The 25706-nt window shown below is 47.4% G+C and overlaps 1 protein-coding gene and 1 long non-coding RNA gene across 6 annotated transcripts in view; both read left to right on the forward strand.

Moving 5' to 3' along the window:
* The window catches only part of SREBF2 (sterol regulatory element binding transcription factor 2), a 56885-nt gene that overhangs the window by 266 nt on the left and 30913 nt on the right, over positions 1-25706 (forward strand). For all 5 annotated transcript variants that reach the window (XM_081587699.1, XM_081587702.1, XM_081587698.1 and 2 more), the window contains exons 2-3: positions 23469-23942; positions 24954-25135. In XM_081587699.1, coding sequence (XP_081443825.1) covers positions 23469-23942; positions 24954-25135 — 656 coding nt within the window. The remainder of the gene's footprint in view (positions 1-23468; positions 23943-24953; positions 25136-25706) is intronic.
* On the forward strand, positions 6-5543 carry LOC145544701 (uncharacterized). Its single transcript, XR_014081582.1, has 2 exons — positions 6-1182; positions 2074-5543. It is a non-coding gene; the product is annotated as an uncharacterized LOC145544701 (long non-coding RNA).

Consider the following 25706-nt stretch of genomic DNA (forward strand, 5'->3'; position numbering starts at 1 on the left):
TGGGTGGGAATGCGGAGGGCGGGGGGCGCGCGCGGGGAGGAAGGGGTTACGGCGGCGCGCGCGGGTGCGCGTGCGCCCACCTTCTCACACACAGCCCGCCACCGGGCAGCCCCATCTCACGCGGGAAGAACCGGCGTGCGCGGTCGCCGCGGCCGTCCGCAACCCTTCCGGGCGCTGCGGGCTTGAGCCCCGCCCGGCGGCTGGGCTCCGGCAGGCCGCGCGGGAGCTGCTCCGGGGGGCGCCTCGTGTCCGGAAACCCTGCGAGGGTCGCGGGGTCGTCGGGCGGGGGGGTCCTGACGGGAGCGGCCAGCGGAGAGCGCGCGGCCGCTGCCTCCCTCGCGCGCCGTCCGAGGTCCCGCTCTGCCTGCCGGCCCAAGCGGCTCCGCGTCGCACCTGTCACTCCCCTCCGGGCCGCGTGGGCAGCTCTGGGAGATTCCCGGGGCCAGGCCCCCAGGCTCCGCGTCCTCTCCCTCCGTGGTCTTCCCGGGGTTGAGCCGCGGCCAAATTCTCCCGGCGCTTGGGAAAACTTTGGGGGGCAGCGAGAAGCTTAGTTGCTGATGAAGCGAGCGTTGGCGGCAGAGTGTTGGACGCATCTCCCCGCGATAGAGACCCGGGCGCTCCTGCTGTCGCGCTGCAAAGGGAGTTGAGCCGCAGGAATTTTGAGTTGTGCTCCCCCCGACCCCCTCGGGGACAGGTTGGGGAGCGGGTGGCCTTTGTTTCGGCCACCTTCCCAGCGGAGAGGAAGAGCTGTAGGAGCCCAAGGGGTCATTTTGTGATCTCGGAACCCAAAGTTTGGAGGTCAGAGACTTGCCCAAGGTCACCCAAGCTGGTTACAGCACACAGTTTCTGGGTCAGTGTTGCCGTCGCTGCTAACATCAGTCTTTTCACCTGATCTTTGGGGGTGAGAAGTCCAATGAGTAGGTTAGTCGTCCTAGTAATAATAATAACTCCCAGCGGTTGGGTTCTTCTGATAGTCTAGGCCCCAAACACTTATATTGTTTCACTGGTTCCTCACTACAATCCTTGAGGTAGATATTCTTACTGCTCCGGTTTTATAGGGGACTCAAGTCCGGAGATGTTAACTTCTCTCAGGTCACTCCCTCTAGATTCTCCAGAACCCATGCTCTTAATTAGTAAGTGACTCAGGTGCAGTGTGCTCTTGAGTTTACAAAGTGCTTTCTTGTACCAGGATCTTACTACATGGAGAAGGAAATGGCAACCCACTCCAGTATTCTTGCTTGGAGAATCCCAGGGACGGGGGAGCCTGGTGGGCTGCAGTCTATGGGGTCGCACAGAGTCGGACACGACTGAAGCGACTTAGCAGCAGCAGGCAGGTATGAAAGTTTCATCTCATCATACAGATGAAGAAACCGAGGCAGCAGAAGATTCTCTTCCAGGGGAAGAGACAGTGGCAGCAGCTAACTGAAAAGGATCCATTTCTCATTTTGATTCTGTAACAACCCTGTGGCCTGACCTTGTTTTCCTATTTTGGTCATCCAGGCAGTGTGGTAAGACTCTTAAATGAAGCCCTAAATCTAACCACAGACTTTTTCTGTTGGATGCTCCCAAATACAGAGGTATGTTGACAAACGGAGGGAGGGAGGTTCTTGGAACTTAACAAGGACAGCTAGCATGTTGTGAGCACTTGTGTGCCAGGCACCGTGTTAAGCAATCAGCGCACATCAGTGTTCTCAATCCTTAACAAGTTCCATCAATAAAAATTAAAAAACAAAAACAAAAAACAAGTTCCATCGGGTAGAAACTGCTTGTTACTCTACATTCATCCCTTTTTTATAGATTCTGAAACTGAGGCTCAAGGCAGTTGACTAACTTACCCAGGCTTACACAGCCAGTAAGGAGTATGTCTATAACTGCCTACTAGCAGCCTCACACAAAGAGATTTGTGTGGATTTTGCATTCCCATTCCGAAACTGGTCCCTATTTGTTTTCATTTATAAATTTATAATGTATTAAAGTGCGTGTGTGCATGCTGAGTCACTTCAGTCGTGTCTGACTCTGCGACCCTATGGACTATAGCCTGCCAGGCTCCTCTGTCCATGGGATTTCTCCAAGCAAGAATACTGGAGTGGGTAGCCATACTCTTCTCCAGGGGATCTTCCTGACCCAGGGATCAAACCCGCGTCTCCCAGATTGCAGGCGGATTCTTTACTGCTGAGCCACCAGGGAAGTCCACCGTGATGAAGTACCTGGTGGTTAAGTAGTAACCTTATCCTTATAGATTGTTGAGTAAAATGAACATTCTGGAAACTCCCACAGTGGTTCAGTGGCTTCATAGGGCTCCATGTTAGATTTGCCATAAAGTGGTTCCCTGTCTTCATTGGTCAACAAGTATTCACATGCCAGCGGTAGTTTCTGAGCTGTAGGGAACATGAGAAGTTAGGGAAGATAGAATTTTATGGCTTTGTGGAGCTTGAGATGAGTGATAATAAAACTGTAGTGTGTGTGTTTGTGTGTGTGTGTGTATGTGTGTGCTGTGTGCACGCATGCTCAGTTCTGTCCAACTCTTTGCGACCCCTTGGACTATAGCCCACCAGGTACCTCTGTCCGTGGAATTCTCTAGGCAAGAGTACTAGAGTAGGTTGCCATTTCCTCCTCCAGGGGATCTTCCCGACCCAGGGATTGAACCTGCATCTCCTTTGTCTCCTGCATTGGCAGGCAGACTCTTTACCACTGTGCCACCTGGTAAGCATATTGAGTATAGAACAGCTCAGTTATGCAGGACAGTTAGTGAAAGTCAGCAAGTGTGGATGAAGCTTGGTAAATACTGGCTTACCAGGAAGACTCCACCAAAAAGATGGCCCTGGACTCAGGTTTTAGAGCAAAGTTGAGCGGGCTGAAGACTGGTGGTCTGCAGGTATCCTTGAATGCTCACCCATACACCCCCCTCCATAACATCAGCCATATGAGGGCCAGGACCTTTATTTTGTTTATTTCACCTAGAATTAAATATTTGTGGAATGTTTGAATGAGTCCAAGGTTTTTGAGCTAGGCAGGAGTCGAATAATTAATATTAGGCCCAGCCCTTGGTGTTGGATCAGATTAGGGCTAGATGGTTCTGGGAGCCAGTCAGGTGAAGAAGAGACTCTGTGGGTATGAACACATGTATTTTTTTTTTGTTTGTATGTGGTTGGGGAGAGAGGGTATCTAACACCTAGAGAACTCATGCCTGCCTCAAGGAGACAGTCATCTGGGTGTGTGATGACGATCCTAAGAGTGACAGCATGGGAAGAGGAAGTAGCCATTGTGCAAGGTGCTGGACATGACAGGACTTGGCCTCAGTGAAACTTGATCCTGAAGACAGAGCAAAGGTGGAATTTAAGTTCCCGTTTAGGCTTTGATGTAGGACATTGGGAGAGTTCAGAAGCTAGCAGGAAGATCTGGTTTGGGGAGGTGATGAATTTGTCTTTAAATGGACAGAGATTGAGATGCTGGTAGGAAATGAGAGACAGATTCTTCGGAGAACTTCAAAACTGGGGGTGGAGTTTGAAGACTAGTCACTCAGATTGATGAGTTGAGGACAGAGGTGAGAGGAAAAGATGGAACCGGATAGGCGAGGAAAGTGTAGTAACCTAAGGGGAAGCGAGCTTTTTCAGGAACAGTGGATGATGGAGACAGGGCTGCAGAAGACAGCAAGGATGACGAGGCTCTGAAAGGACTCGTGGGATTTGGCAATTAGGAGATCCACTGGACGAAGCAATTGGGTGAAGTGGTCCAAGCCTAAGTAAACAAGAACAAAGTCAGGAGGACAAGTAGGGGCAGCGGTTCTCAGTGGAGAAGGTTGGAAAAACTTTTCAGTGAGCTAATTTACATTCTGCCCTTGTGAATTGGCCTCTTCTGGACATTTCATATGAATGGAATCGTACACTGAGTGGCCTTCTTCACTTAGCATAAGGTTGAGGTTCATCCATGTTGCACCAGTGTTTCCTTATATGGATACTCCGTGTTTTACCAGTTCATCGCTTGTTGGACATTTAGGTTGTTTCCACATTTTGGCTATTATAAATGAAGCTGCTGTGAGAAATATCGTGTACAGATTTTTCTGTGGGCATGTTTTCTTTTCTCTTGGGTAGATCCTCTACGGTTTTTGTTGCTGTTTGTTTTTCCCTAGGGTTTATAATAGCCCCATTTATTCACTTGCTTACTTTCCATGTTCCCATAACTAAGTCCTAAATCTTGTGGCAGAAGCTCAGTTTGGTGGTCAGTTCTTTCTATTCCCCTTGTTGATGTCTCTTCTGATACTTTTCCTCTTTTTGCTGTGTCTGATGGTTGGTCTAGGTCTATTCCTCGTTTAAACGAGGACTACCCTTGACTATCAGCTGGGGTCAGGGGCATGTTGAAGCCCTTATTCCCTTGTTGTTTTTGTGTGTGTTTTTTTTACTCCCTTGTTTTGATGGAGCACATCCTCCAGTAGCTTCCTAGGGAAGAGTACATTAGAAGTAAATTTGGGGGGACCTTACCTCTCTAAAAATATCTTTATTCTAACTTCTCCAATTTGATATTTGGGGTGAGTTTAGAATTTCAGGTTGATGGCACTGCCTCGTTGTTTCCTAGCTTTCAGTAGTTGGGCATCTGATACCGTTTTGACTCCTACCCTCTGTGTGTGACCTGTTTTCCCTGGAAGCTTGTGGGCTCTTGTCTTTATCCCTGGTGCTCTGAACTCCACAAGGATGTCCGCTAATGTGACTGAGTGGTCGGTCTGTGCCTGCTCTGTGGGCTCTGAAGGGCTCACAGAGTCAGATACCTGCCTGCATGCAGTCTCCCTGCTGGTCACCCAGCCTGCCCTCCTGTCTGCCGAGAAACCTGCGGTTCCTGAGCCTTTGGGTGGCACTGTCTTGGGCCTCTGCTGGCTTCTCCCGGCAGACAGTTCTGTCTTGGGCAGAGTCCCCGGACACTACTGGCACTAAACAGGCACTCTGTAAAGGTGTGTCTAATGAGGAGAGGGAAGCACTTCAGGTTCAAGGTGTTGGGTGGGCCCCTAGCTTAGGTGTCCACGTCACTGGGAAGGTTGGAGTGGCCAGCCTGGTGTGGGGGAGGAGGTGAGGAGAGGGGTAGGAACTGACTCCATGTCTCTCCAGTGAGTCATGCTTCGGAAGAACTGCTCAGTGAGGTGGAGCCTCAATCTACCTCTTACCCCATTTTCAAGATGTAAGCTTTGTCTTGACCCTGAAGTATATATCGCTGGTGCTGGTGTCTGGGTTGAAAGAGCTGCTGTTGCTTTTAGCTTGTTTATTTTCTATGAGTTTTTAGCTCCTGGTCTCATCCAGTCCCATTTCCTGGGATACATTTTCTGGGCTTGCTCACACCTCTGAGCCAGTCTTGCTGGGTTTCTCCTCCTTCCTGGGTCTGTTTGGTCTCGCCCTTGACAGACGTTGTCATGCTCACACCGGGGCCTGTGGCCCAATGTTCTGAGTGCTGCCTGCCTCTCAGTCTTTTCTGTCATCCTCATACTCAGCCCAGGCTTGGCTTTTTTTAAAAAAGTGAATTTTTGCTTCTGTATCAAATAGATCTTTTCTTTCCTCAATTTCATAATTAAAAAAGGAACTTCTTAAGCGACTTTATTCAAATAGCGCCCCCTGAATATCAAATTGTCACTCCTGCTGGGTTTGTGTATGAACTTTATATTAAAGTGCACATGAAACATTATAGCATCTTCACTTATGGGTTGCTGTACGTGGAGACAGCTGAGGTGTAATTGTCACGTTATCTAGTGTAATTCATCTGAGGTGGCAAATGCCTATTCGGGTCCCTGTGGAACATTTTCATTGTTTGCAGTTTTTTCATTAACCTAAGTACTGTTGCCCTGAACACAGATGAGCACATCACTTTGGAGTTAGTTCGTTGGTATGTGTTTCTCATCAAGGACTCTTCAAGTCAAGAGCTGGGTGATAGCTCTTACACACTGCCAGCTGTAGCCCTTTCATCAAAAAAACTTTTTCAATATGATAAATTACTGTGGTGATTGGAACTTACCACTTGGAAAATATTTTTTTTAATGATACATTCATAAAGCACAATAAAAAAATATGAAAAGGGTACTATGGAAAGTCTTGCCCCCAGCCCTGTCATCATCTCCTTAGGGTCCACAACCCCCAGGTTATTCATTTTTTCGTTTCCTTTACATCCTTCAAAACTTAATGCAGATAGAAGCAAATAGCATGTATGGATTTTCACTTTTGCTCCCCTTTTTATTTTTCACAAATAGCTAGCATGCTATAAGTTTTGTTTTTCTGCCAGTGTTGATGTTAGAGATCTTCCCAGTCTTCACTGCTGCATGGTTTTCCATTATATAGATGCACTGTAACTCATCTGCCCAGTCCATTTTTGGTGGACATTTGAGGGTGTTTCCAGTCTTACTATGAAAGATGTGCTAGTGTGAATAGCTGTGTAAATTCATCATTGCACACATGTGCAGGTATGTTTGTGTGCTCAGTCATGTCTGACTCTTTGCGACCCTCTGGACTGTAGCCCACCAAGTTCCTCTATCGGTGGGATTATCCAGGCATGAATACTGGACTGGGTCACTGGTTCTTCCCCAGGGAATCTTCCCGACCCAGGGATTGAACCCGGATCTCCTGTGTCTCCTGCGTTGGCAGGCAGATTCTTTACCACTGAGCCACCTGAGAAGCCCATGTGTAGGTGTAGGCCCAGGATGAATGACTGGAGGTGGGGTTGCTGGCTCAAGGTGGGGTGGTGATAGCTACCTCACAGGTGCTGCCAGAATCAAAAGAGAGAAAACATACGAAAGGAGGAAGCAAGAAGTAACATCCTCTTCTGACTCCTTTGTGATTTCGATAGGTCCTGTCCAATGCTCTCCACGCTGGATGGACCAGTTTACTCCCCCATCATGATGGAGGAGAGGGCCTGTTCTCCTTAGCTTCCAGCTAGAGTCCAAAACTCTGGTCCCTTTATTCTGCTGTCTCTATGCCAGTTTAGGGCTGATGCCACCCAGCCCCCCAACAATGCACAGATAACAGGCTTCTTTGTCCTGGTCTCCTGGTTCCTCATTTGACTTTCCTGTGCTTGAGACCACCGGACGGTCAGTGAGCAGCCGCCAACTTCCTGAGCAGTCCCTTCGTGTGCTTCTGATGTTCCCTTTGTTGCCCAGAACCCTAGTGGTTGCGACTCGCTTAATCCTCTGCTCCACTTGGTTTCTTGGAGTGATCCTTCATCGGGTTGGCTTGCTCTCTGTACGTTTAGAATTGCTCTAAAGGTACAGCAGTTCCTTATTTTCAGCCCTCCGCTGCCTTGGGGGACTTGATAAATGACTTCTTATTTTACGTTGTTTCATCGGGACTCTCTTCTGTCTGAGTTCCCTTTTTTTCAGTGTCTTGGCAGCAGCCCTGTCTGCTGCCAAAAGTCTGTGGATCCTCTATCCTTGCATAAAAGTTCTTTGGGACTCTGTATTCCTATAGCATTCTTCGTTGTAATTCTCTTATGACCACTTTTCACCAAAATCTGCAGATATTTTAGGAAATGCCCTATGGTTATGAATAGCCTCACCTCTCACAGTACTTTCCTTTGAACTGTTAAAAGTCAATGGGGGTGGTTTTTCTGAGCTAGACAGGTGGACTGTCTGTGATTATTTGTTGGGCAGGACCAAAATTGGCATGCAATAGCTGTTTCCCGTCATGTGATTCTTCCTACAGACATACACCATATTTGATAATGAATAGGGGACCATTTCATCTTGATCCTACAGATGTACTGTCATTTATCCTGAGGTGCCTCAGTTCTCTAGGTAAATGTGACTGTCTTATTCTTTATTAATTATTGACTCTCTCTGCAGTCGCTGCTTCTTTTCTATCCTTCATCAGGTTTTGAAATCACACTGTAGGCAGCATCCACTATGTGCCCAGCACAGTGTCTGATTAGCTCTGCAGTCGAGACCCTTTCAGAGGGCCTGTATTGTGCTGGGCTCTGGGTATAGCCCTGGGAGGGTGAGCAAGGTCCCTGCCTTCACACGGTGTGTATGGCCTTTTACGTACACTGTCTTTTGCTTTTAATTCTTTCTCCAGTTGCATGGTATGTTACAGAGGAAGACACTGAGGCCCAGATCAGAGCTAGTAAGTTGTAAAATGGTGACCTCAGTCCAACTCCAAAACCCATGTACTTTTCCTCCCCCACATGCCAAATCCCCATCTGATGTAGGGGGCTTCAGAGTGGGTGGTGGGCTGGGGCTGGAGAGACCAGCCTCCTCTGCTCAGGTTTCCCTTCAGTCCACATGTGTTTATCAGGAAGGGTCTGCCTTGTGCTGGACGCTTGAAGTGGCTTCCCCGGATGCCACAGCACTTCTCTAAGCCTTCTGTCCTGCAGAGCGGGGACTGGGGCTCTCTGCGTCTCAGGTGCTCTGAGACTTGCCTGAAGCTACAGCACACGCACGGAAGAGGGCAGGGAGTGTAACATTCTCTTCGACTCTTATCTGAGAGTGAACGAGGAACTACAAGTTGCAAGTGGACTCTTAGGACCAAGGGCCCTTTTTTAGAATACATTTGAAATGTTTATTTTTTCCTTTTAAAAGGGCTTCTGTAGGTGTGGTGAGTGGACACAAAGGAGCAGTCACAGAACAAGATCAAGTGTTCATCTCTGAACCACAAGCCTCACGGGTTAAACTTTGTTGACATGATGGAATTTTTTAAAGAGTAGCAGGATCCCAGAGCGAGGCCTCAAAGGAAGGCTCTCTGGGGATACCTCTGTTTAGAAACTAATCCTCAACCATTGAACGGCTTGGAAGCTGGAAAACAGAGCTCTTTCTGCATCTCTCTGGCCTTCGGAATTGCTAATGAACACGTTTAAATGTCCCTTATAATGTGGCTTCTGCATCTGTCCCATGGAACTGGTCTGTTGGGTTCAGGGACTAGACTGGATCAGTGATGAAATTCTGGCCGCTAAACCAGATGTGGAACTGCCGTGTTAAACTGGAGTCTTCTTGGCTCAGGCCTTCATCATCCCATAGCAACTCATGGAAATACTGCTTCTTCCTAAGTGTAAACGTTCCTTCGAGGCCTAACACGTTACAAAAGTCCCTCTGATACATTTCTCTTCCTGACAGTGCTGGGAGGTGCTTGATTTTATTCCCATTTTGCAGATGAAGACGTAGAGACAGATAAAACAGTTTGCCTGAGGTTTACGGCGCTGATGAAGTGGCATTAGGAGTGAACTTGGGCCTTCTGACATGAGCTCGTACTCTTCCCTACCCTGTGGGAATGAGGTGGGAGATGCCCTGACTCCACAAGCCTGTCTGGAGACCGCTATTCTGGTCAGAAGTTGTTTTAAATTTTTTAAATTTAATTTAGGAAATTTATTCATCCCAGTTCCCCATGAGTATCCACTACGTTCCTAGCTCTGTGCTACGTATCTGTGCTCTGTGCTGGGTCCCATACAAGCTAGCATATCTGCTAGACTCAAGTATTAGAAATGAATGAAAAAGTCTCAACTTTCAGGGAGCTGACATCTAAGCAGCCAGTCACAATACAGAGCAAAATGCAACAGAGGCCAGAACAGAGGAACAAAGTCCCAAGTTTTTCAAACACTAAGGAAGGGGAGTAGAAAATCTTCACAGAGACTGGCATTTGAGCTGAGTTGTGAAGGATGAATGAATAGTATTTTAGAAAGGAGAATTCAGAAAGGCAGGGTGTTGGGAATAATTTGACACGTTTGGGAATATGTGATTCATTGTGGCCAGAGCACTATGTAGGACTGAGGGTCTCAAACTTTAATGTGCCTAAGAGGCCCACCAGGGTACACCCCCAAAGATTCCAGTGTGGAAGGTAACATGTGGGGTAGAATCCAGGAGGGGCACCGGCCAGGGGAGCAGGCGCAGTAGTGTCCCAGGCTGAGCAGACAGCCGCCTGGTAAGGCTTGATCACTGTGCTCAGGCGATAGCTGTGTTTTGTGGCCTTCCTCAAACATAGTTTTGATCAGGTCCTTCTCCTGCTCCCGTGTGCTGTCAGTTGGCAGGCTTGGTGATGAGCCACAGAAGCTGGCTTTGAGTAGCTCAAGTAGAAAAGGAGTTTATTGGCAGGACAGTGAGTGGACTGATCAGAGAAGCAGGAGAGCCAGACCGGGAACATGGGCCAGAGCCAAGGGCAGCTCGGCAGTAGAGTCCAGCTAAGGAGAGGCTGGAGCAGCCTGTTTAGAAGCAGCCTGTTTAGGACCCGCCGCCTTGGCGGCCTCTGCTTGTCCCTGCTTCCTAGAGTCACGTTCCTGGTGGGAGCATGCATTCATCAGAGCTGCCTGGCAGGAAACCTTACCGCTGAGACCACCCAGCGTGGGTTCTCCAGAAGGAAGATCAGGGTGCATGGGAGGTTCAGCTTGAAGGATGGCAGACGGAGCAGAAATGGCAGACGTCCGCGGTGTTTTCTGTGCCATGCCAGGCGGCTTTAGTGAGGCCCTTCACAGCTCAAGTGTAGGCAGCTCCGTCTCTCCACTCTGTTCCATGTGCTTTGCTGAAGCTCCTTCCAGGACATGTCCTGGTGCTATGCTTTTGCTCATACCGTTGCCTTTGCCTGCGGCACCTACCCATGCCTCTAAGTCACAAACGTCTCTTCACCCTTCGAGGCTCTGCTTTCCCTGCCTGCCAGGATGAGTCAGCCCTTTCTCTGCCTTCTGACAGAGGCACCTGTCTGTTCACCCTTGTCACAGTTTCTGGGGTTGGTTGGGTTTCTTTCCTGTGAGGTTGTTGGGTGGGAAGGGAACCGGCACTTTGGAGTCTGTGCTGTATGCGGATTCCCCGAGCTCCCAGCACTGCAGTGCACAGCAGGTATGAACGTGCTGGGTGGTGATTTGTAGCAGGGCTTAGTAACCTGCTTTGGAAGTGTTATTTTTGTCCTTAGTCTGAGGGAGATTTGCGGATGTGGTAATGATTTGGGGAAGGGTAGGTTGGTGAGTCACTGAGGTCTTTCACTTTTGCCTGAATGACTTTTTTAAAATTAATTTTTCTTGGAGTATAGTTGCTTTACTGAATGGTTTAAGGAGTGGGAAAGGTTGAGATCTCCAGCTTTGGAACTTTGCTCCCCAGGAGGATAGTTAAGTGGAAGAAGTGGCTTTTGCCAGACTCTGTGGACCTTCGGTCACCTGGCACCGTGCAGCACCACTTCCTGGAACAGGATTGTGCAGGGCGTTCCTGAGAGTCTTCCTGTCTGCCTGTTGTTCAACTTTCAGTCTCTTTGTTGCGGGAGAGTGAGTGAGACACCAGTGCGATGCAGGGTGGGAGCAGATGAAGGGTCAGGAGATGCAGGACACCTGAGATGACACCCTTTTCCTTCCTGAGGTGGGGATGTTTGTTCCCATCCAAGAACGAGGCTGTCTGGTGACATCCACACAGTAACAGAAACAAAGCATCTGTCCAGGGCCGTGGCTGAGAACTTGGCTCTTCAGTCCCAGCTCCGTCACCTGCTGACTGAGTGATGCTGGACAAGTTACTTAACCTCTCTGTGCCTAGTATTCCTTGTGTATGAAGTGGAGGTGATGAAGGCACCTATCTCAAAATGTCGTGGAGATGAAGTGATGAAATCCATGTCAAGTGCTTAGTGTAATTGTTAACACGTGGTAAGAGCTCAGGAAATGTGAACAATTGCTATACTATTTTTATTATTACTGCTAGTTATTGGCTTGAGTTTTTTCTTAATTGTTGTTCTCAAAAATCTATTCTTGATCTGTTTCTAAAAGCATGCATTTCAAAAGAATAAAAAAACAAGATGGACAGCCTTTCAAATGTGGGCAGTCAACAGATCTGATGCCTCTAATGTTGTCTTGGGTAAGACCTGGGTTCCCAGCTGGGACCCAGGGTGGGGGTCTCCCATGGGTGGTGACAATTGCTGTGAGGTGGGGCAGTCCCAAGGGTGGAGGGCTCCTGAGAGGAAGACCCCCCAGCGTGCTTGCTGGGGTGACATCTGGAGCAGGATGGAGCCTCGTGGACTCACCTGCCTAAGACCCCTCGTTGGACTTGGGCTTGTTTCTTCCTGTGTAACAACCCCCACCACCATCACCACTTTCAAGCACTTCTGTGCCAGACACTGTTCTAAGTGCTGTGCATATATTAACTCATTTAAGAGTGCTTAAAGCTACCTCACAGGATGATTTGAATTGTATACCGTGATGAATGGAAGTGCAAGCAAGGTGTTAAAAGCAGACACAACTGGGTGACACTGCTAATGAAGTTCTTTTCTAGTAAAAAAAAAAAGAAAAAATCACACTTAACCTTTGTCTCTAAATACTCACACTCCAGCATGAGATGAATTGCAGTAAAAATCAACAACAGAAGCTTTTTAGGAAATGTACTCTGACAGGGTCCTCTTGCATCGTGCGCCTTTCATCATCCCAGCACACAGCACCCAGCCCTGGCAGGTGTTCACACAGGGTTTCTCCACCAGAACACGTGCCTCTTGATGTGTTCAGTTTTGTGTCTGGCACACTGTAGGCTCAGTTAATGTGTGTTGAATGCAGGTCTTAAGGGATGTGTCTTTATTGGTTTGTTCTTTATTTGAAGAAAGAGGTGTGTTCTGGAAAGGAGCATCTTGTCAAGGCAGAAGGTCTCATCTGGAGAAAGGTTTAATACTTCGGGAGGAAAGTATGCTAGCAAAATACAGTCAGGCAAAAATCTCCCTCCTCTACTCCCCCATGAGTCGGTTACATGTGTGTTACCCTGAGATGGATCTTCTTTCTTTAATATTGAACTTAATATTGGGAGTCATGAGGCGGGTTACATTAAGTGCCCCCACACACATACCCAGATTCCCCAGACTTACTGTCGCTCTAGGTCCGTCTTGCATCTTTCTCCCAAGTTGTAAAATCCAAGAAATGTTTGTTTTGTGGGGGGAAATAGAGTGCATGGAAGAGATATGCAGACCTCAATACAGATATAAATTCAGATCTTGTAGCTTGTATGAAGGGCTTGAGCAAATAGTTTAACTTCCCTGAACCTCATTTTTGTGACCTGTAAAGTAGAATAGTAATACTAGCATCTGGGTTTGTGTGAAGTAGTAAGTAGGTATTAGTGACAGCTATTATTATGTTGTCCACATAGAATCAATAGGAAGTGAATTTGATCTCAGTCATAACCACCTTCTCTGCATTTGAATAAAATGTAAATATAATTTCTAGTTAGGAAATAAGTTTATTAGGTTTGTCACTGAGTTGTTTTTGCTTTTAAACATCAATAGTGTGACTACTGGCTTTTATTCAAAGGTTAAATTGGAAGCTAAGCTACAAATAACCCTTTTTCAAATGTTAGGTAAAAAAGAAACTATGAAAAAGTCAAAGACATTTTAGTATGTGCTGGTCATATCCCTATATATTAATATATATCCATTGGAATTTGGATTGTTCCCATATTTATAAGTAGAGAAACTGAGTCTTGGAGAGATCAATTAATTTCCCAGAGGCAGCACAGTTACATTCTGAGAGTTCCAGCTAGCCTTCTGATTTGTCACACAGAAAGCCCTCTTTGAATTTAAACTTGAGAATCCCTGTTCTCTTTGGCCTTCCAGTGAATTCTTGGTTTAACTTTTCAACATCCCGCTTTTCTTTTTTAATATGATTGTTTGCCACGCTCCCGTCACACAACCCCTAAGAGATAGGTGGCCTGTTTCCCAGTTTTCATACATAACTGGAACTTTCCTTTGGAGACTTCCCTGGTCAGGAAACTAAGCCCTCATGCTGTGTGGCATGGCCAAAAAAATTTTTTTTAAAAAAAAAGAACTTTCCTTTAATCAGTTTTCAGAAATCTCTTCCTCCGTTGATGAAGTTACCCTAACTTTTGTTTTAGCTGTTTTGATATTCTCCTCTCAAGTCAGAACTCAGCCCTAAGTCTTTGCTCAGAATGATTCTTAATGAACATATATGGTGTTTGGGGGCTCTGGGCAGGCCAGTAGCCCCCTGTACAAACCAGAGTGAGCAGGGCTGAGCTGCAGGGCTCCCCTTCCTAGAGCATTGCTGGACTGCAGGCTGTAGCTTTCCCTTCTTTAAGAAGGAGAGAGACCAAGTTCATTACCATGAGCTGCAGACCCCTTCAGGATTTGGTCCTGACCACCTGCCCAGCCTGGTGCCCTCCTGCTGCTCACCATGCAGCTCCAGGCCTCCGAGCCGTGACTTACAAGATTCCCTGGGCCTAGAATTCACCCAGCATCCTGCTCAGCCTTCATTCCAGCTTCTTCAGGAAGCTGCTCAACCAGCTGGAGTCAGTGATTTTATCACATCCCCTGTGTTGTCCTCATCTGCTGTGACTGTCACCACCAGATCTGTCACTCTCTCCAGCACCTTGAGGTCGAGGTCATCTCTGTGCCAGCACACAGTGGGTGTTCAACACATTTAAAACCTTGCATTTACATACCTCCTTCACCAAAAGTGGAAGCTTTGTGGAAATTGCAGAAATTTGTCTAGATTTTCCTGGGTAATCCAAATTTCAAAAATATCTTGTCCCATTGTGAGGCGGTGTCCCTTCCACTTTTGGTTCAGAAAGTGTGTTTGCCGTTTTTATAGAGTGCATGAAGGTTGCATGTGAGGGCATCTCAGTGAGTTGATGCGAAGTCTTAATTTTAACTACCAGAGTGCTGAGTGCCTAGAGAGGCCCAGGGAGTGGAAGGTTTTGTCTAGGTGCCTGTGGAGCACAAGATCTAAGGAAAGTATTAAAAAATATGTCTTACTGGATGTAATATGACAAAATAAACTCTTTAATGTTAGAAGCATACTCTTATACCAGTATATCATTAGCATGTACCGAAGATTTATGAAGATTACTGAGGAAAACAGCAGGATGACAAAGGTGGGTTCAAGGAGAATGCAAGAAACTGATACTCACATGGTAGGAAAGAAGTTAAGATTGCAAATTCAGATACATAACTGGTTGTTGTCCTGCAGAGCAATAAAGACAAAGCTTTCATGGTTATCTTTTTCACCAGACAAGTCATTTGCAACTTGTTTATTTTCTACATGTGAACATCTCATTTTACAGAATGTGTGCCTGATGAGTAGTAAAGAGGAAGTCAGACCACTTTGTGTTTCCGGAGAGCGTCAGATGACCTTTAGGTAGACAGGTAGGACTTAGAGACACTGTACTTTTTTTTTCCCCTGCTTATTTTCAAGTTTTGGACAATTTTTTTTTTTTTTTAAACAAATCACAGCTGGATTCAGGAGCTAAAAGATGGCTAGACCTGAAGTAGAAAAGTGTCCTTGGTGAAAGAAATTGTAAGTCGTTTTGAAATGGAATTGTGCAATTAAAAGGAAGAAGGCTGTAACAAACAGAAAGGGTGAGGCAGGTGATCGCATTCAGAGCAAGAGCCCCTCCTCCCCTCCCAAAGGCTTGTGCTGACAAGGAAGGGAGTGGGTACTTTTCCAGGGTGGATGACAGGCTAAAGTGAGTGGGAAGTGAAATCCCTTGGAGTCAGAGGGAGCCATTGGTGGGAAGCTATGAAACTCCTGTTTGATCTGTTTTGAAAGATTGTTGGCCCAACAAGATACTCAAGACAGTTGTCACCAGGTGGAAGGCTGCGGTTGAAATCAAGGCAGGAGGGAGCGAAGAGATAACCCTGTGATCCTGTGGAAGGAGACCTGCCAGGAATTCATAGCGAACTCACTGCAGAGGAAAGGAGAAAAGAGCAACTGAAGGTGTTGCCGCAGGTCGCTGTCTTTCAATTGGAACTCAAGAGCCGGCTCAGGTTCTGTTGGACCAAAGACAACGGCACCGGTCAGCTGAGCCAGGTCCTCTGGGGCTGCCCCTGATGCCCAGCCTGGGCAGGTGGCGAGAGAGCCAGGGCAGACCAGAGGCCGTCTGGGAACGACTTGGCTTCCCTTTGTGTTTTCTTTTCTCTCTTAATTTTTCAGTGTGTTATTTTATTATGTAATACTCGATATGTGCAGAGGAGTGTGTGACACTTTTGTGTGTGTTATGAAACACAGCATTTGAGAACCTCCACCTCCCCGCCTAATTTTCCTCTGTGGTTTCTTTGCCAGTAAAGTGTTCACTCATCCCTCACTTAAAATATAGGATACTTGAGTCACCCGCTTGTCATCCTGTGTCATTCGGCACCTCCTCCAGCCTCCCTCTCTCCAGGACTGTGACCCAGGATTCCCCTGAAGTACATGATTCTATCCCTGTGCCCTGAGCTTCTTAGCAAATGAATGTGCCTTCCGGTGTTTGAGTGGATCAATTTTTTTTTTTTTTTAGTTGAGAGATCTCTAGAATAATTTTATCTGTAGAGCTGCCATAGCATATAATTTCAAAGGATATCTTGAGGATATTTCATTTCTTGAGTACTTATTTTCAAGAAATTTCATAAGTGGTCACATTTTCTATGGAAATATTGACTCCAAGTCACTAGATTTGGAGGGTACTTGTCAGATCACACATTTATACAAAATAATAGTTGTACAAATCAAACCTTATTAATTTCTTTAACAGTCTTAATATTCCCTTGGGTGGGGCAGGGGGCTCTTTCCACTAGTTGTCATCTCTCAGTTATTGTAGTTTAAACTCTCAATTTTTCACAATTCAGTCTTTTTTCTTTTCCCACCTCCCTTTGGGGCTTCTTAAATGTTGCATCAAGGGAAGAGTTCTGTGGCATATGACCCAAATCCTTAGAGACTCTTCTCGAATTATCAGTGGGTTTTGGCATGGGTGACTTGTCTCTTCTGATTCCTGGACTGGTATTTGTTGAGGTGCAACTGGACGTACCTTGCTTTCTGAATTGTCTTTCAGGGTCTAACCTTGGCCTCTGCCATAGAGCACATTCAGGCTTCCTTACCACACGTTCAAGCCATTGCCACACATCTCTGAAACACGGGAATTTCGGCATTCTCCAGAAAACAGAAGATCTTCAGATTTACCTTGTGCAAATGCTATCTTTCCAGTGCACATTTGATAAGACACCATGGATGCATGCGGCTTTTAGAGAAATGCCCTCCCCTTACTGCTGCGCCTGTAAAATAGACCCATTCATCCTTCTCCTGATGCGATCAGACTCTCTGATAACTCTGTGTGCGCTCAGTCTCTTAATCATGTCTGACTCTGCAACCCCATGGACTGTGGCCTGCCAGGCTCCTCTTTCCATGGAATTTTCCAGGCAAGAATACTGGAGTGTTGCCATCTCCTCCAGAGTGGATCGATTTGTAAGGCAGCAGTTTGCCTGTTGTAGCTGTCCCTCTGTTCCTTCTGGCATTGTTTGCACTTCAGGGCTTCTGTGTTGAGGGGAGTGGTTGACAGCCCAGCTCCTTTACTGCTCCTCCAGGTGACCTGAATGGGGATAACGGATGTTTCAGGTCCTGAGAAAGCAGGGGTGATCACAAATAGCAAAATGGTGGACAAATGAAAAGTTGCCTTACCATTGACCCTCAGGTTTGATATGGGTCTACATTGGACTTTTTTGTTTTTTTTTAAGATTCTTTAATTAGAAAAAAAAATCCTAGGAGGGGAGACAGGTTCATCAGCTTGAAAGCAAGGATATGTTTTGGGGATTAGATTTTGTGTTTACCTCCCTCTCCCCCACTGGTTATGGTCTCTCTCGTTCCACACACATCACACACCATGCTTCTGTGTTCTCAGGTCTGTTGGGCAGGTCTAATGTGAAAAATGAAATGAACAAAAGTAAGTGAAGAAGGTTTAGGTCAATATCCTTATGATGCTGGGGACGAGGAACAGAAACCAGGTAATTTTACTACACAGGATTAGAAGTGTTCTGCTGTCATGCAATGTACACGTTACTAAAAAGTACTACACTGTGCAGAATTACACAGTAAACCCCAGAGCTTATGGGGAAAGTGGGGTTAGGGTCTCAACACCCAAAAACTTCATAGGAGACAAGAAAATACAGAGAAAAAATAAATAGGCATTCTGGAAAAAAAAGATAGGCACAAACTACCATGTATAAAATTAACAAACTACAAGGATATGTTTGTTTATTGTACAGCACAGGAACAATAGCCAATATTTTATAATATCCTTAGATAGAGTATATATAATCTATAAAGATTTTGAATCACTGTGTTGTAAAACTGAAACTAACATTTTGTTGATCAACTATAGCCCAATAAAAAGATTAAGATTTAAATGCTAAAAATAAATAACTAAGATAGCAACCTCTAAAACAGTTTTACAGATGTTAAGTGGTTTGGAAATACAGCATTCTACCTTGAAAAAGACCTGAGGTTTGCTTGTGAAAGTGAGTGTTGGAAAGTTATAGCTCATGAGTTACTGTGAAGTGATGGAAGAAGGGCTATCTGAAATCCAGTGGAAATTCTGACCCCAGATGTGGATGGTTATAGCTCATAATACATGCAAGTGACCTGACGAAGCTGGTAGATGTTTGAGGTGTATGCATTTTTTGTTTTCCTGTGTGGCTCATTTCAGCTGGGTGTGGTTTTATGCATTTTTTAGTGTTTCTTTAATGCATAAGTAAACACAAAATTTATGCTCAGATTATTCCCTAATATATCCAGTTCATCGGAAAAAAATCTGAATTTTCCAAAAATAAAATAAAGTCAAAGCAAAACTATCAGAAACCACTATGTATAACATGTACTAACGAAAAGTAAGTGCCAGGCACTGTGCTGTAGATTCTATGTGAATTCTCTCTCAACAACATGATGAGCTCAGTATACTTGTTAGCCACATTCTATAGGTGAGAAGACTGTGACTCAGAGAGGTAAAACTTACCCCAGGTTACAGGGCTACAAGGTGACTCTCATGACTGTGCTATTCTCTTTCCTGAGCAAAAACAAACAGACCAACAAAGTGGGGCAAATATTTAAGGAAGAGCAAAATCCATAATATATAAAAGTTTTTCAAATCAGTAAAAAGAGACAAACAGCCCAGTAGAAAAATGAACAAAGGTCAAGAGCAGGCAGTTTGCAAAGAAGGAATACAAATGGCCAGTGAAATGGGGGGAATGACATTTAACCTCATTTCATACTCATTCATGTCAATCAGAACAATTAGATGTTTTTTTTTCCCACTATCAAATGGACAGAAATAAATGTGGGAAAACACTGGCAGGAATACAGATTGTTATAACCTTTCTGAAGTATATATAGAATACCTGTCTTTTGACCAAGCCATCTAATTTCTAGAACTTTATCCTAAGAAAATAATCAGATAAGTGGGAAAAGATCCTTGTTCAAGATTTTTGTAAGAGTTGTTCATAATGCCAAAAAGATGAATGCATTCATTCATCATCACCAAGTGATTAACTAAGTGGTTAAATCCTGGTACATTAATGCAATATAATACGATACAGTACAACACAACACAATGCAATATGTATGTAGGACTCTCAAAAAGGATGATATTCTGTCTGTAATTGTTGACACTACATATTCTTCGTGTTTTATTGAGTGAAAGAAACAGGGACAAAATAGCATCTCCCCAGTGTGATCCCAGTTTTGTAAAACCATCCCACATGTGTGCATGCTTGTGTTTGCAAGCAAACCTTGAATGGGAAGAAGTCTGAAAAGATACACATCAAAACATTGATGGTAGATGTCTCTGGGTGATGGAATTGCTGGATGATTTTTTTTTTTTCATTTAATTTTTTTCTAAATTTTTCTGAGGTGAATGTTACTTTTATGATTTAAAAAAGAAAATTATCTTAAAACATTGTCTAGGGACTTCCCTGGCGGCCCAGGGGTTAAGACTTCGCCTTCCCGTGCAGGGGGCGCAGGTTGACTCCTGGTCAGAGAGCTAAGATCCCACATGTCTCATGGCGGAAAAACCAAAACATAAAACAGAAGCAACATTGTAACAAATTCAATAAAGACTTTAAAAATTGTCCACATCTAAAAAAATTCTTTAAGAAAACATTGTCTAACCCAAGATCTATAATAAATACAAAATATAAGAATAAATGGCCTTTGTAAAATAGTTCTTCTAGCACCCAACAGGGCTCAGTAACAAACACCCACGGAAAGGATTTTTGACCAGCTGCAGTATTGGAAATGACATTAACCTGTTTGGAGCTTCAGATTCTTTATTTCTGATTGAAATTAATCTGATCGGATTTCACATTACCTCATTCTCGGGTAGATGCCACTGGACAGAGCCAGACACAGTGGCTTATGTTGCCTCCGGGTCCCAGGCCCTGTAAAGTACACGTGCACTTGGGGTCTCTTTGGATGAAGCCTGGGACTGTCAGGCACAGGTGCAGCTGGAGCCTCTAATTTTGGTTACATGATCAGAACCCACATGTTGTTTCTTGGGGCCCAGCCTACTTTATCACGCAACTTAAATCTTAGTTTATGAAGCAGCTAAACACAGGAGGGTAGCTTGGTGGGGAAGGTGACTGACAGGAGCACCCCTCCACCCCACCCAGTGACCTGGGGTTTGCAGGCCTCAGGCAGTGGCCCAGCTCCAAGGAGGCCCGTGTCTGGTCCTCCATTTCTCGCCCAACTGCATTTTCAAAGCTCCATAAAAATACCCAGACTTCCCAGTGGCTCAGTGGGAAAGACTCCACCTGCCAGTGCAGGAGACACGGATTTGATCCCTGGCCTGGGAAGATACCACTAAGCCCCTGAGCCACAGCTATTGAGCCAATGCTCCTCAACAAGAGAAGCCACTGCTCTGAGAAGCCCATGCACTGCCACTAGAGGAAAGCCCGCACGGCAAAGAAGACCCAGCACGGCCAAAAAGAAATAAAATTATTTAAAAAGAAAACAACAAACTGCCTTCTCGTAGGCCTCCGTTTTCCAGGTTTCATGGCTCTTTGCAGACACGGGAGCTTGTGTGACCATGGCACACGAGTGATGGGAGCAGGGAAGCGCCAGGAGATGCGAGGCGCTCCCAGGGGGTAGCCCCGAGGTACAGAGCAGATCTGCGCCTGCGTGGCCTCCCCTTCTATCACTGCAGCCAGCTGGGTCCTGGTGGCCCAACGAGCCTGCTGCAGCAGTGGCTCCCAGAGCCTCTTCTTACTTCTTCCTTCAAGTGCTCAGTCTCAACGGCCCCTCTGTGCCCTTCAGCCCAGTGCCCGTCTGCCTGGCTGGAGATAGCTCTGCTGGAGCTCGTCATGGGTGGGTTGAAAAGGATTTTTTTTTTTTTTTTTAATTTAAGCAGTCACATTCCATCTGCCTACACACACCCTGCTTTGTGAGCTAAGCTCTGTAACCTCTGCACATTACTTTTCACCAGCCAGCCCAAGTCTTCCCCCGACAAAAGGTTCTGGAGAGCACTCGACAGGGTAAGTGGAGCCAAGCGCCTGTGTACCCGGGCTTCAGAGGCACCACTGACAGGGGTCTTTGTAAGGGTCAGCCTCTCACCAAGCACTTTGCATATATTATCTTACTAATCCTCACCACAAAGAAGCCAAGTCTTCTTGTGGCAGCCTCTTGTGAGGAAACGGGGATGTGGAAAGAAATGACTTGCCCATGTTCACACAGCAGATTAGATTGGAGATCCACCTGGTGCCAAAGCCTGTGCCCATCTGCCCTCCGGCCTCGCTTGCCCTCCTTCACTTTCCATGGATTAGAACAGTTAGCGGGGGAGTAAGAGAGTCTTATGGCTCACAGAGTAGTCCTCTGTGTTGATTCCCTAACAACACAGGGGAGATATTATGGACAAGCTCAACAAATTATTAGGTTTCTCTTAATCACTTTCTTAAAGCATTTTAAGAAATTGGGCTTGGAACGTGTCAGCACTGAATTGTTTTGTTTAAATTTTGTGCTGAATTTGAGGATATTTCTCAATAATCATGTATGAGAAATTGGAATTAGTTGGTGCGAGTTACAGTATCTGTGGCATTCTGCCCACTCCTCCCTCCCATAGGTGACGGGCTGAGTGGGGACAGAGCCGAGTGTCGAGGTGTTGGTAAATAACACCACTGTGTAGTCATTTAATCTTGTGAGGTGCTGTTTTGCCAGCAGGTTGAACTGACTGAACACTAAACGTGCTGAACTGCTAGGCCACACTAGAAACCCCTGGGTAACTTTCTGCTTGCCTAACGTAAGACTCTTCATAGCCCAGATTCACACACGCATGATGAGCACACGCGCACACACACAGTTAGAGACCTGGGAAGGACTTGCTGGTGGAGGTTTGGAGAATGATTGGAGATAGTGCTTAGGGGCTTTTGTTTGTTTTTCTTTTTTCTTTGCGTGACCAGATCAGAGCATCCTGCAGCCTTGAGGGTTTGAGAGGAGGGTGCCACAGTTTAGGAACAAGCAGTAGCTTCTTGGGAATATATTGGAAAGGAAAAGGGAGAGGATGTGGACCGGGAAGAGGATTGTAGATCTGAAAATACCTCGGACACAGTTGAGGCCCCAGACTCCCAGTGGGAAGCAGCCCTATGGGGAGGGAGGAGTCATGAGAGATGAGTTGTTGGTTGTGGATTAGGTTCGGTTTGGGTAAACCTTTGGGAGGATGAACCAGGGGAAGAGGCCCTGGAAGCAGGCTTGAGGCCCTCAGGGCTGGCAATTTAGGGTGCCAGGTACTTAAGAGCACGATCTAGAAGGGGGGCATCGTCTCCAGTGGACACATGCCCTTGGCCTCACAGACTCCTTGGCCAAAGGAAAGGGGCACAGCCAGAGGAGTCCAGGGCCCGGGTTGTTCTGCCCTGACCTGACGGTGCAGTGGAAGAACTCGAAGGTGGGAGGCCAAGAACTGGTTCTAATCCTTGCTGTGCCCTGATGGGCTGTGTGACCTTGGCTGAGTGATTTCCCTGTTCTCGACCTCGTGTAGATCGTTCCTTCAGGGCCGTCACCTTCATCATCCTTGTGGGTTCCTGAGGATGCCACCATTGCCCAGGTTGGAGGGAAGGCCCTGAGCCTGTGGTGAGGAGGGTCAGGGTCTGGCCGACTCCTGCTCTGCCGTGGGGAGCAGTGCTGGCCGGGACTGGAGGTGCCCTCACAGTGCAAGGCTTCTGAGCCCCAAAGACTTAGGGCGGTGACTCCCCCAACTGTAAAATGGGGCCTGCAGTCCCCTCCAAAGGCAGCACTCACCCAGCACAGAGGTGGCTCCTATTAGACCTGATGCAGACAACGAGGAAAGCGGGCAGGGCCAGCCTGGAGGTGGTGAGGAGGGAGAAGAACAGGAGCCAAGTGAAGTCCTGTCCCGCTCGCCGATGGTCGGCCACGTTGGGCCTGTCGAGTCCCCACGCGCGAGAGAGGTCCCCCGTCTCTGCCATGGTCTTGGGAAAGCTGTTGGATCTTCTCCTGCCTCAGTTGTTGTTGTTCAGCTGCTATGTCATGTCCCAGTCTTCGCGACCCTGCGGACTGCAGCACGCCAGGCCTCCCTGTCCCTCCCCATCTCCCGGATTTTGCCCAGGTTCTCATGCCTCAGGTTCTTAAGCAAATTTAAAAGTTAATTGGCATCTTGTTTGTTTATGAGGCCAAATACTTTTCAAGTTTCTTTAGTTTTTTAGATCCAAAGCTATACCACAAACAGGTACAACCAAGACATTTTATCTCACATTTACCCACTAAACTAGATGTTTTGGACGTCAGTAAAATTTCTCCTCTCCGTGTGTTCACAGAGATGCTGCAGTTCGTCAGCAATCAAGTGGGCGAATTCCCTGACTTGTTCTCAGAGCCGCTCTGCGGCTCCTTCACCGGCGGCGGCGGCGGCGGCGGCGGCGGCGGCGGCGGCGGCGGCAGTGGTAGTGGCAGTGGCAGTGGCAGTGGCAGCAGCGGCGGCAGCAGCGGTGGCGGAGCTGGAAGCGGGGACCCCTCGGGGCAGCGGCCCTTCAGCCAGGTCGCGCTGCCGGCCTTCTCCCCCTCGGCCACCTCCCCACAGGCTGCGGCCCTCCAGGTCAAGGCGCCCTCCGGCACGGGTCCCACCCCGCCAAGGGCGGCCCCGGTTCTGCAGCCCCGCCCCCAACCACAGCCCCCACCCCCCGCTCCGCTGCCACCGCAGACTGTCATGATCACCCCGACCTTCAGCACCGCTCCGCAGACGAGGATCATCCAGCAGCCCGTCATCTACCAGAATGCAGCTACGAGCTTTCAAGGTGACTCGAGAACTCAGATACCACAGCCTTTAGTGGGTTCAAAAGTTTTCGGGCCAGTCTGTAGACACTGCCGAGGTAGAGGGTAAAGAATTCTGTCCTCCCTGGAGATGACAGAATCTTAGTGACCTGGCCGGGTCTGAATGATGTTTTGGTTAACTGAGCCTGGTGGTGCAGGATCAGGTTCCCGCTCTTCAGATACCTTAATGTCTCTTGGGCCTGCTTCAAGGATTTGTGGTCAGAGACTCCCAACAGGCACAGTAGGCTCAGGGCTATTCTGAGAACTAGAGGTGGAGGCTTGCATGAAATGGGTCTTGAAACTTAACCCAGGACCAGGAGGATCGCAGCTCCTGTAGGTTGAGCACCAGGCATCCAGCCAACATCTGAGCATCCACCACCGAGAGGAGCGTACCTTTGACATGGGCACCCTGTCTCCCAAAGTGGTGGGCCCTGCAGTGGGCCCTCGGCCGTGTGCGGAGTCAACCAGTGACTTTCTGTGCTGTGCAGTGTCCCAGCCCCTTTTCGTGGGATTTCTCTCTGACCCTGTGGAGAGCCCAGGGTGGAATTAGCCCTGCTGTACTAATTTCACAGGATCTGCCGGCTCTTCAGTGGGCTTCAGGGGTTTCGGGGCTGGGGAAAAGCGACAGAGTAAAAAGCCAAGACACTCCTCCCAGGGTACACTTTCCATTCATTTCCTGGGAGCCAGTGAAGCCCCGGGAGTTGGTTCTAACATCTGTTAACTTGCTCATTGGGGGCAGCCATTTGCTGTTTAGCTCCCCTCACCTCCACACTAGCACCCGGAGTAATGAAATAGCTTCTACTTGTTTGCTCAGAAATTGAGGCAGCCCTCACAGGATCTTCTTGTCCACTCGACCAGCTTTTGGACGGCTCTCCACATCTTCTCCAGAAGCAGGCGGGGAGCTGGGGTCCTTCCGAGGCACTCGGTTACAGCACAGCTACGGTGACAGAATGCATTTCTCGTCCACGTGACTTTTCTTCTCCTCCCTTCCCAAGTCCTTCAGCCTCAAGTCCAGAGCCTAGTGACCTCCTCCCAGGTGCAGCCGGTCACCATCCAGCAGCAGGTGCAGACGGTGCAGGCCCAGCGGGTGCTGACGCAGACGGCCAATGGCACGCTGCAGACCCTGGCCCCGGCCACGGTGCAAACAGTGGCTGCACCCCAGGTGCAGCAGGTCCCGGTAGGTGGCTAGCAGGAGTTCCGGGAGGCCTTGGTAGGGGCTCTTGGCCAGTCTCTAATGGAGAATGGGGTCTACATGCCAAGTGGGGGCAGCAAGGTGTGAGATAGCCGCTGGTGGGGCAGGTCGGGGCCACTGGACCTTACGAAGCACCTGTGAGACCCAGCAGAGATGACATCTGCAGATGGACACTGGCATGCATATAAACTCAATAAATGCTGGTATATTAACTTATTTGCACATGTAATGGGTATAAAACTGAAAAGAGATGTGCTAAAATGTTTTTAAGTCATGCGTCACAGTGAACTGTATTTCTAACTAAGGAAAAAAAAAATCCAGGTTTACCATTTTTGCTTCTCAGCCATGTTCCTGGCATTCCTAAGTTTGTCCAAAATCAGATCTCTTTCCCCTCCACCATCCCTCTGAGCCACGCCTGCTCTGCCCTGGCTAGGCTCCTGGCACTGCTCGCATTGAAGCCTTTCAACCTTCCATCCCAAGACCCTCTTTGTTGTTGCTGGTTAGTTGCTGAATTGGGGCCAACTCTTTTGCAACCCCATGTACTGTAGCCTGCCAG

Source organism: Giraffa tippelskirchi, chromosome 4, assembly GCF_054371585.1.
Source record: "Giraffa tippelskirchi isolate mGirTip1 chromosome 4, T2T-mGirTip1v1.2.pri, whole genome shotgun sequence".
Lineage (NCBI taxonomy): Eukaryota > Metazoa > Chordata > Mammalia > Artiodactyla > Giraffidae > Giraffa > Giraffa tippelskirchi.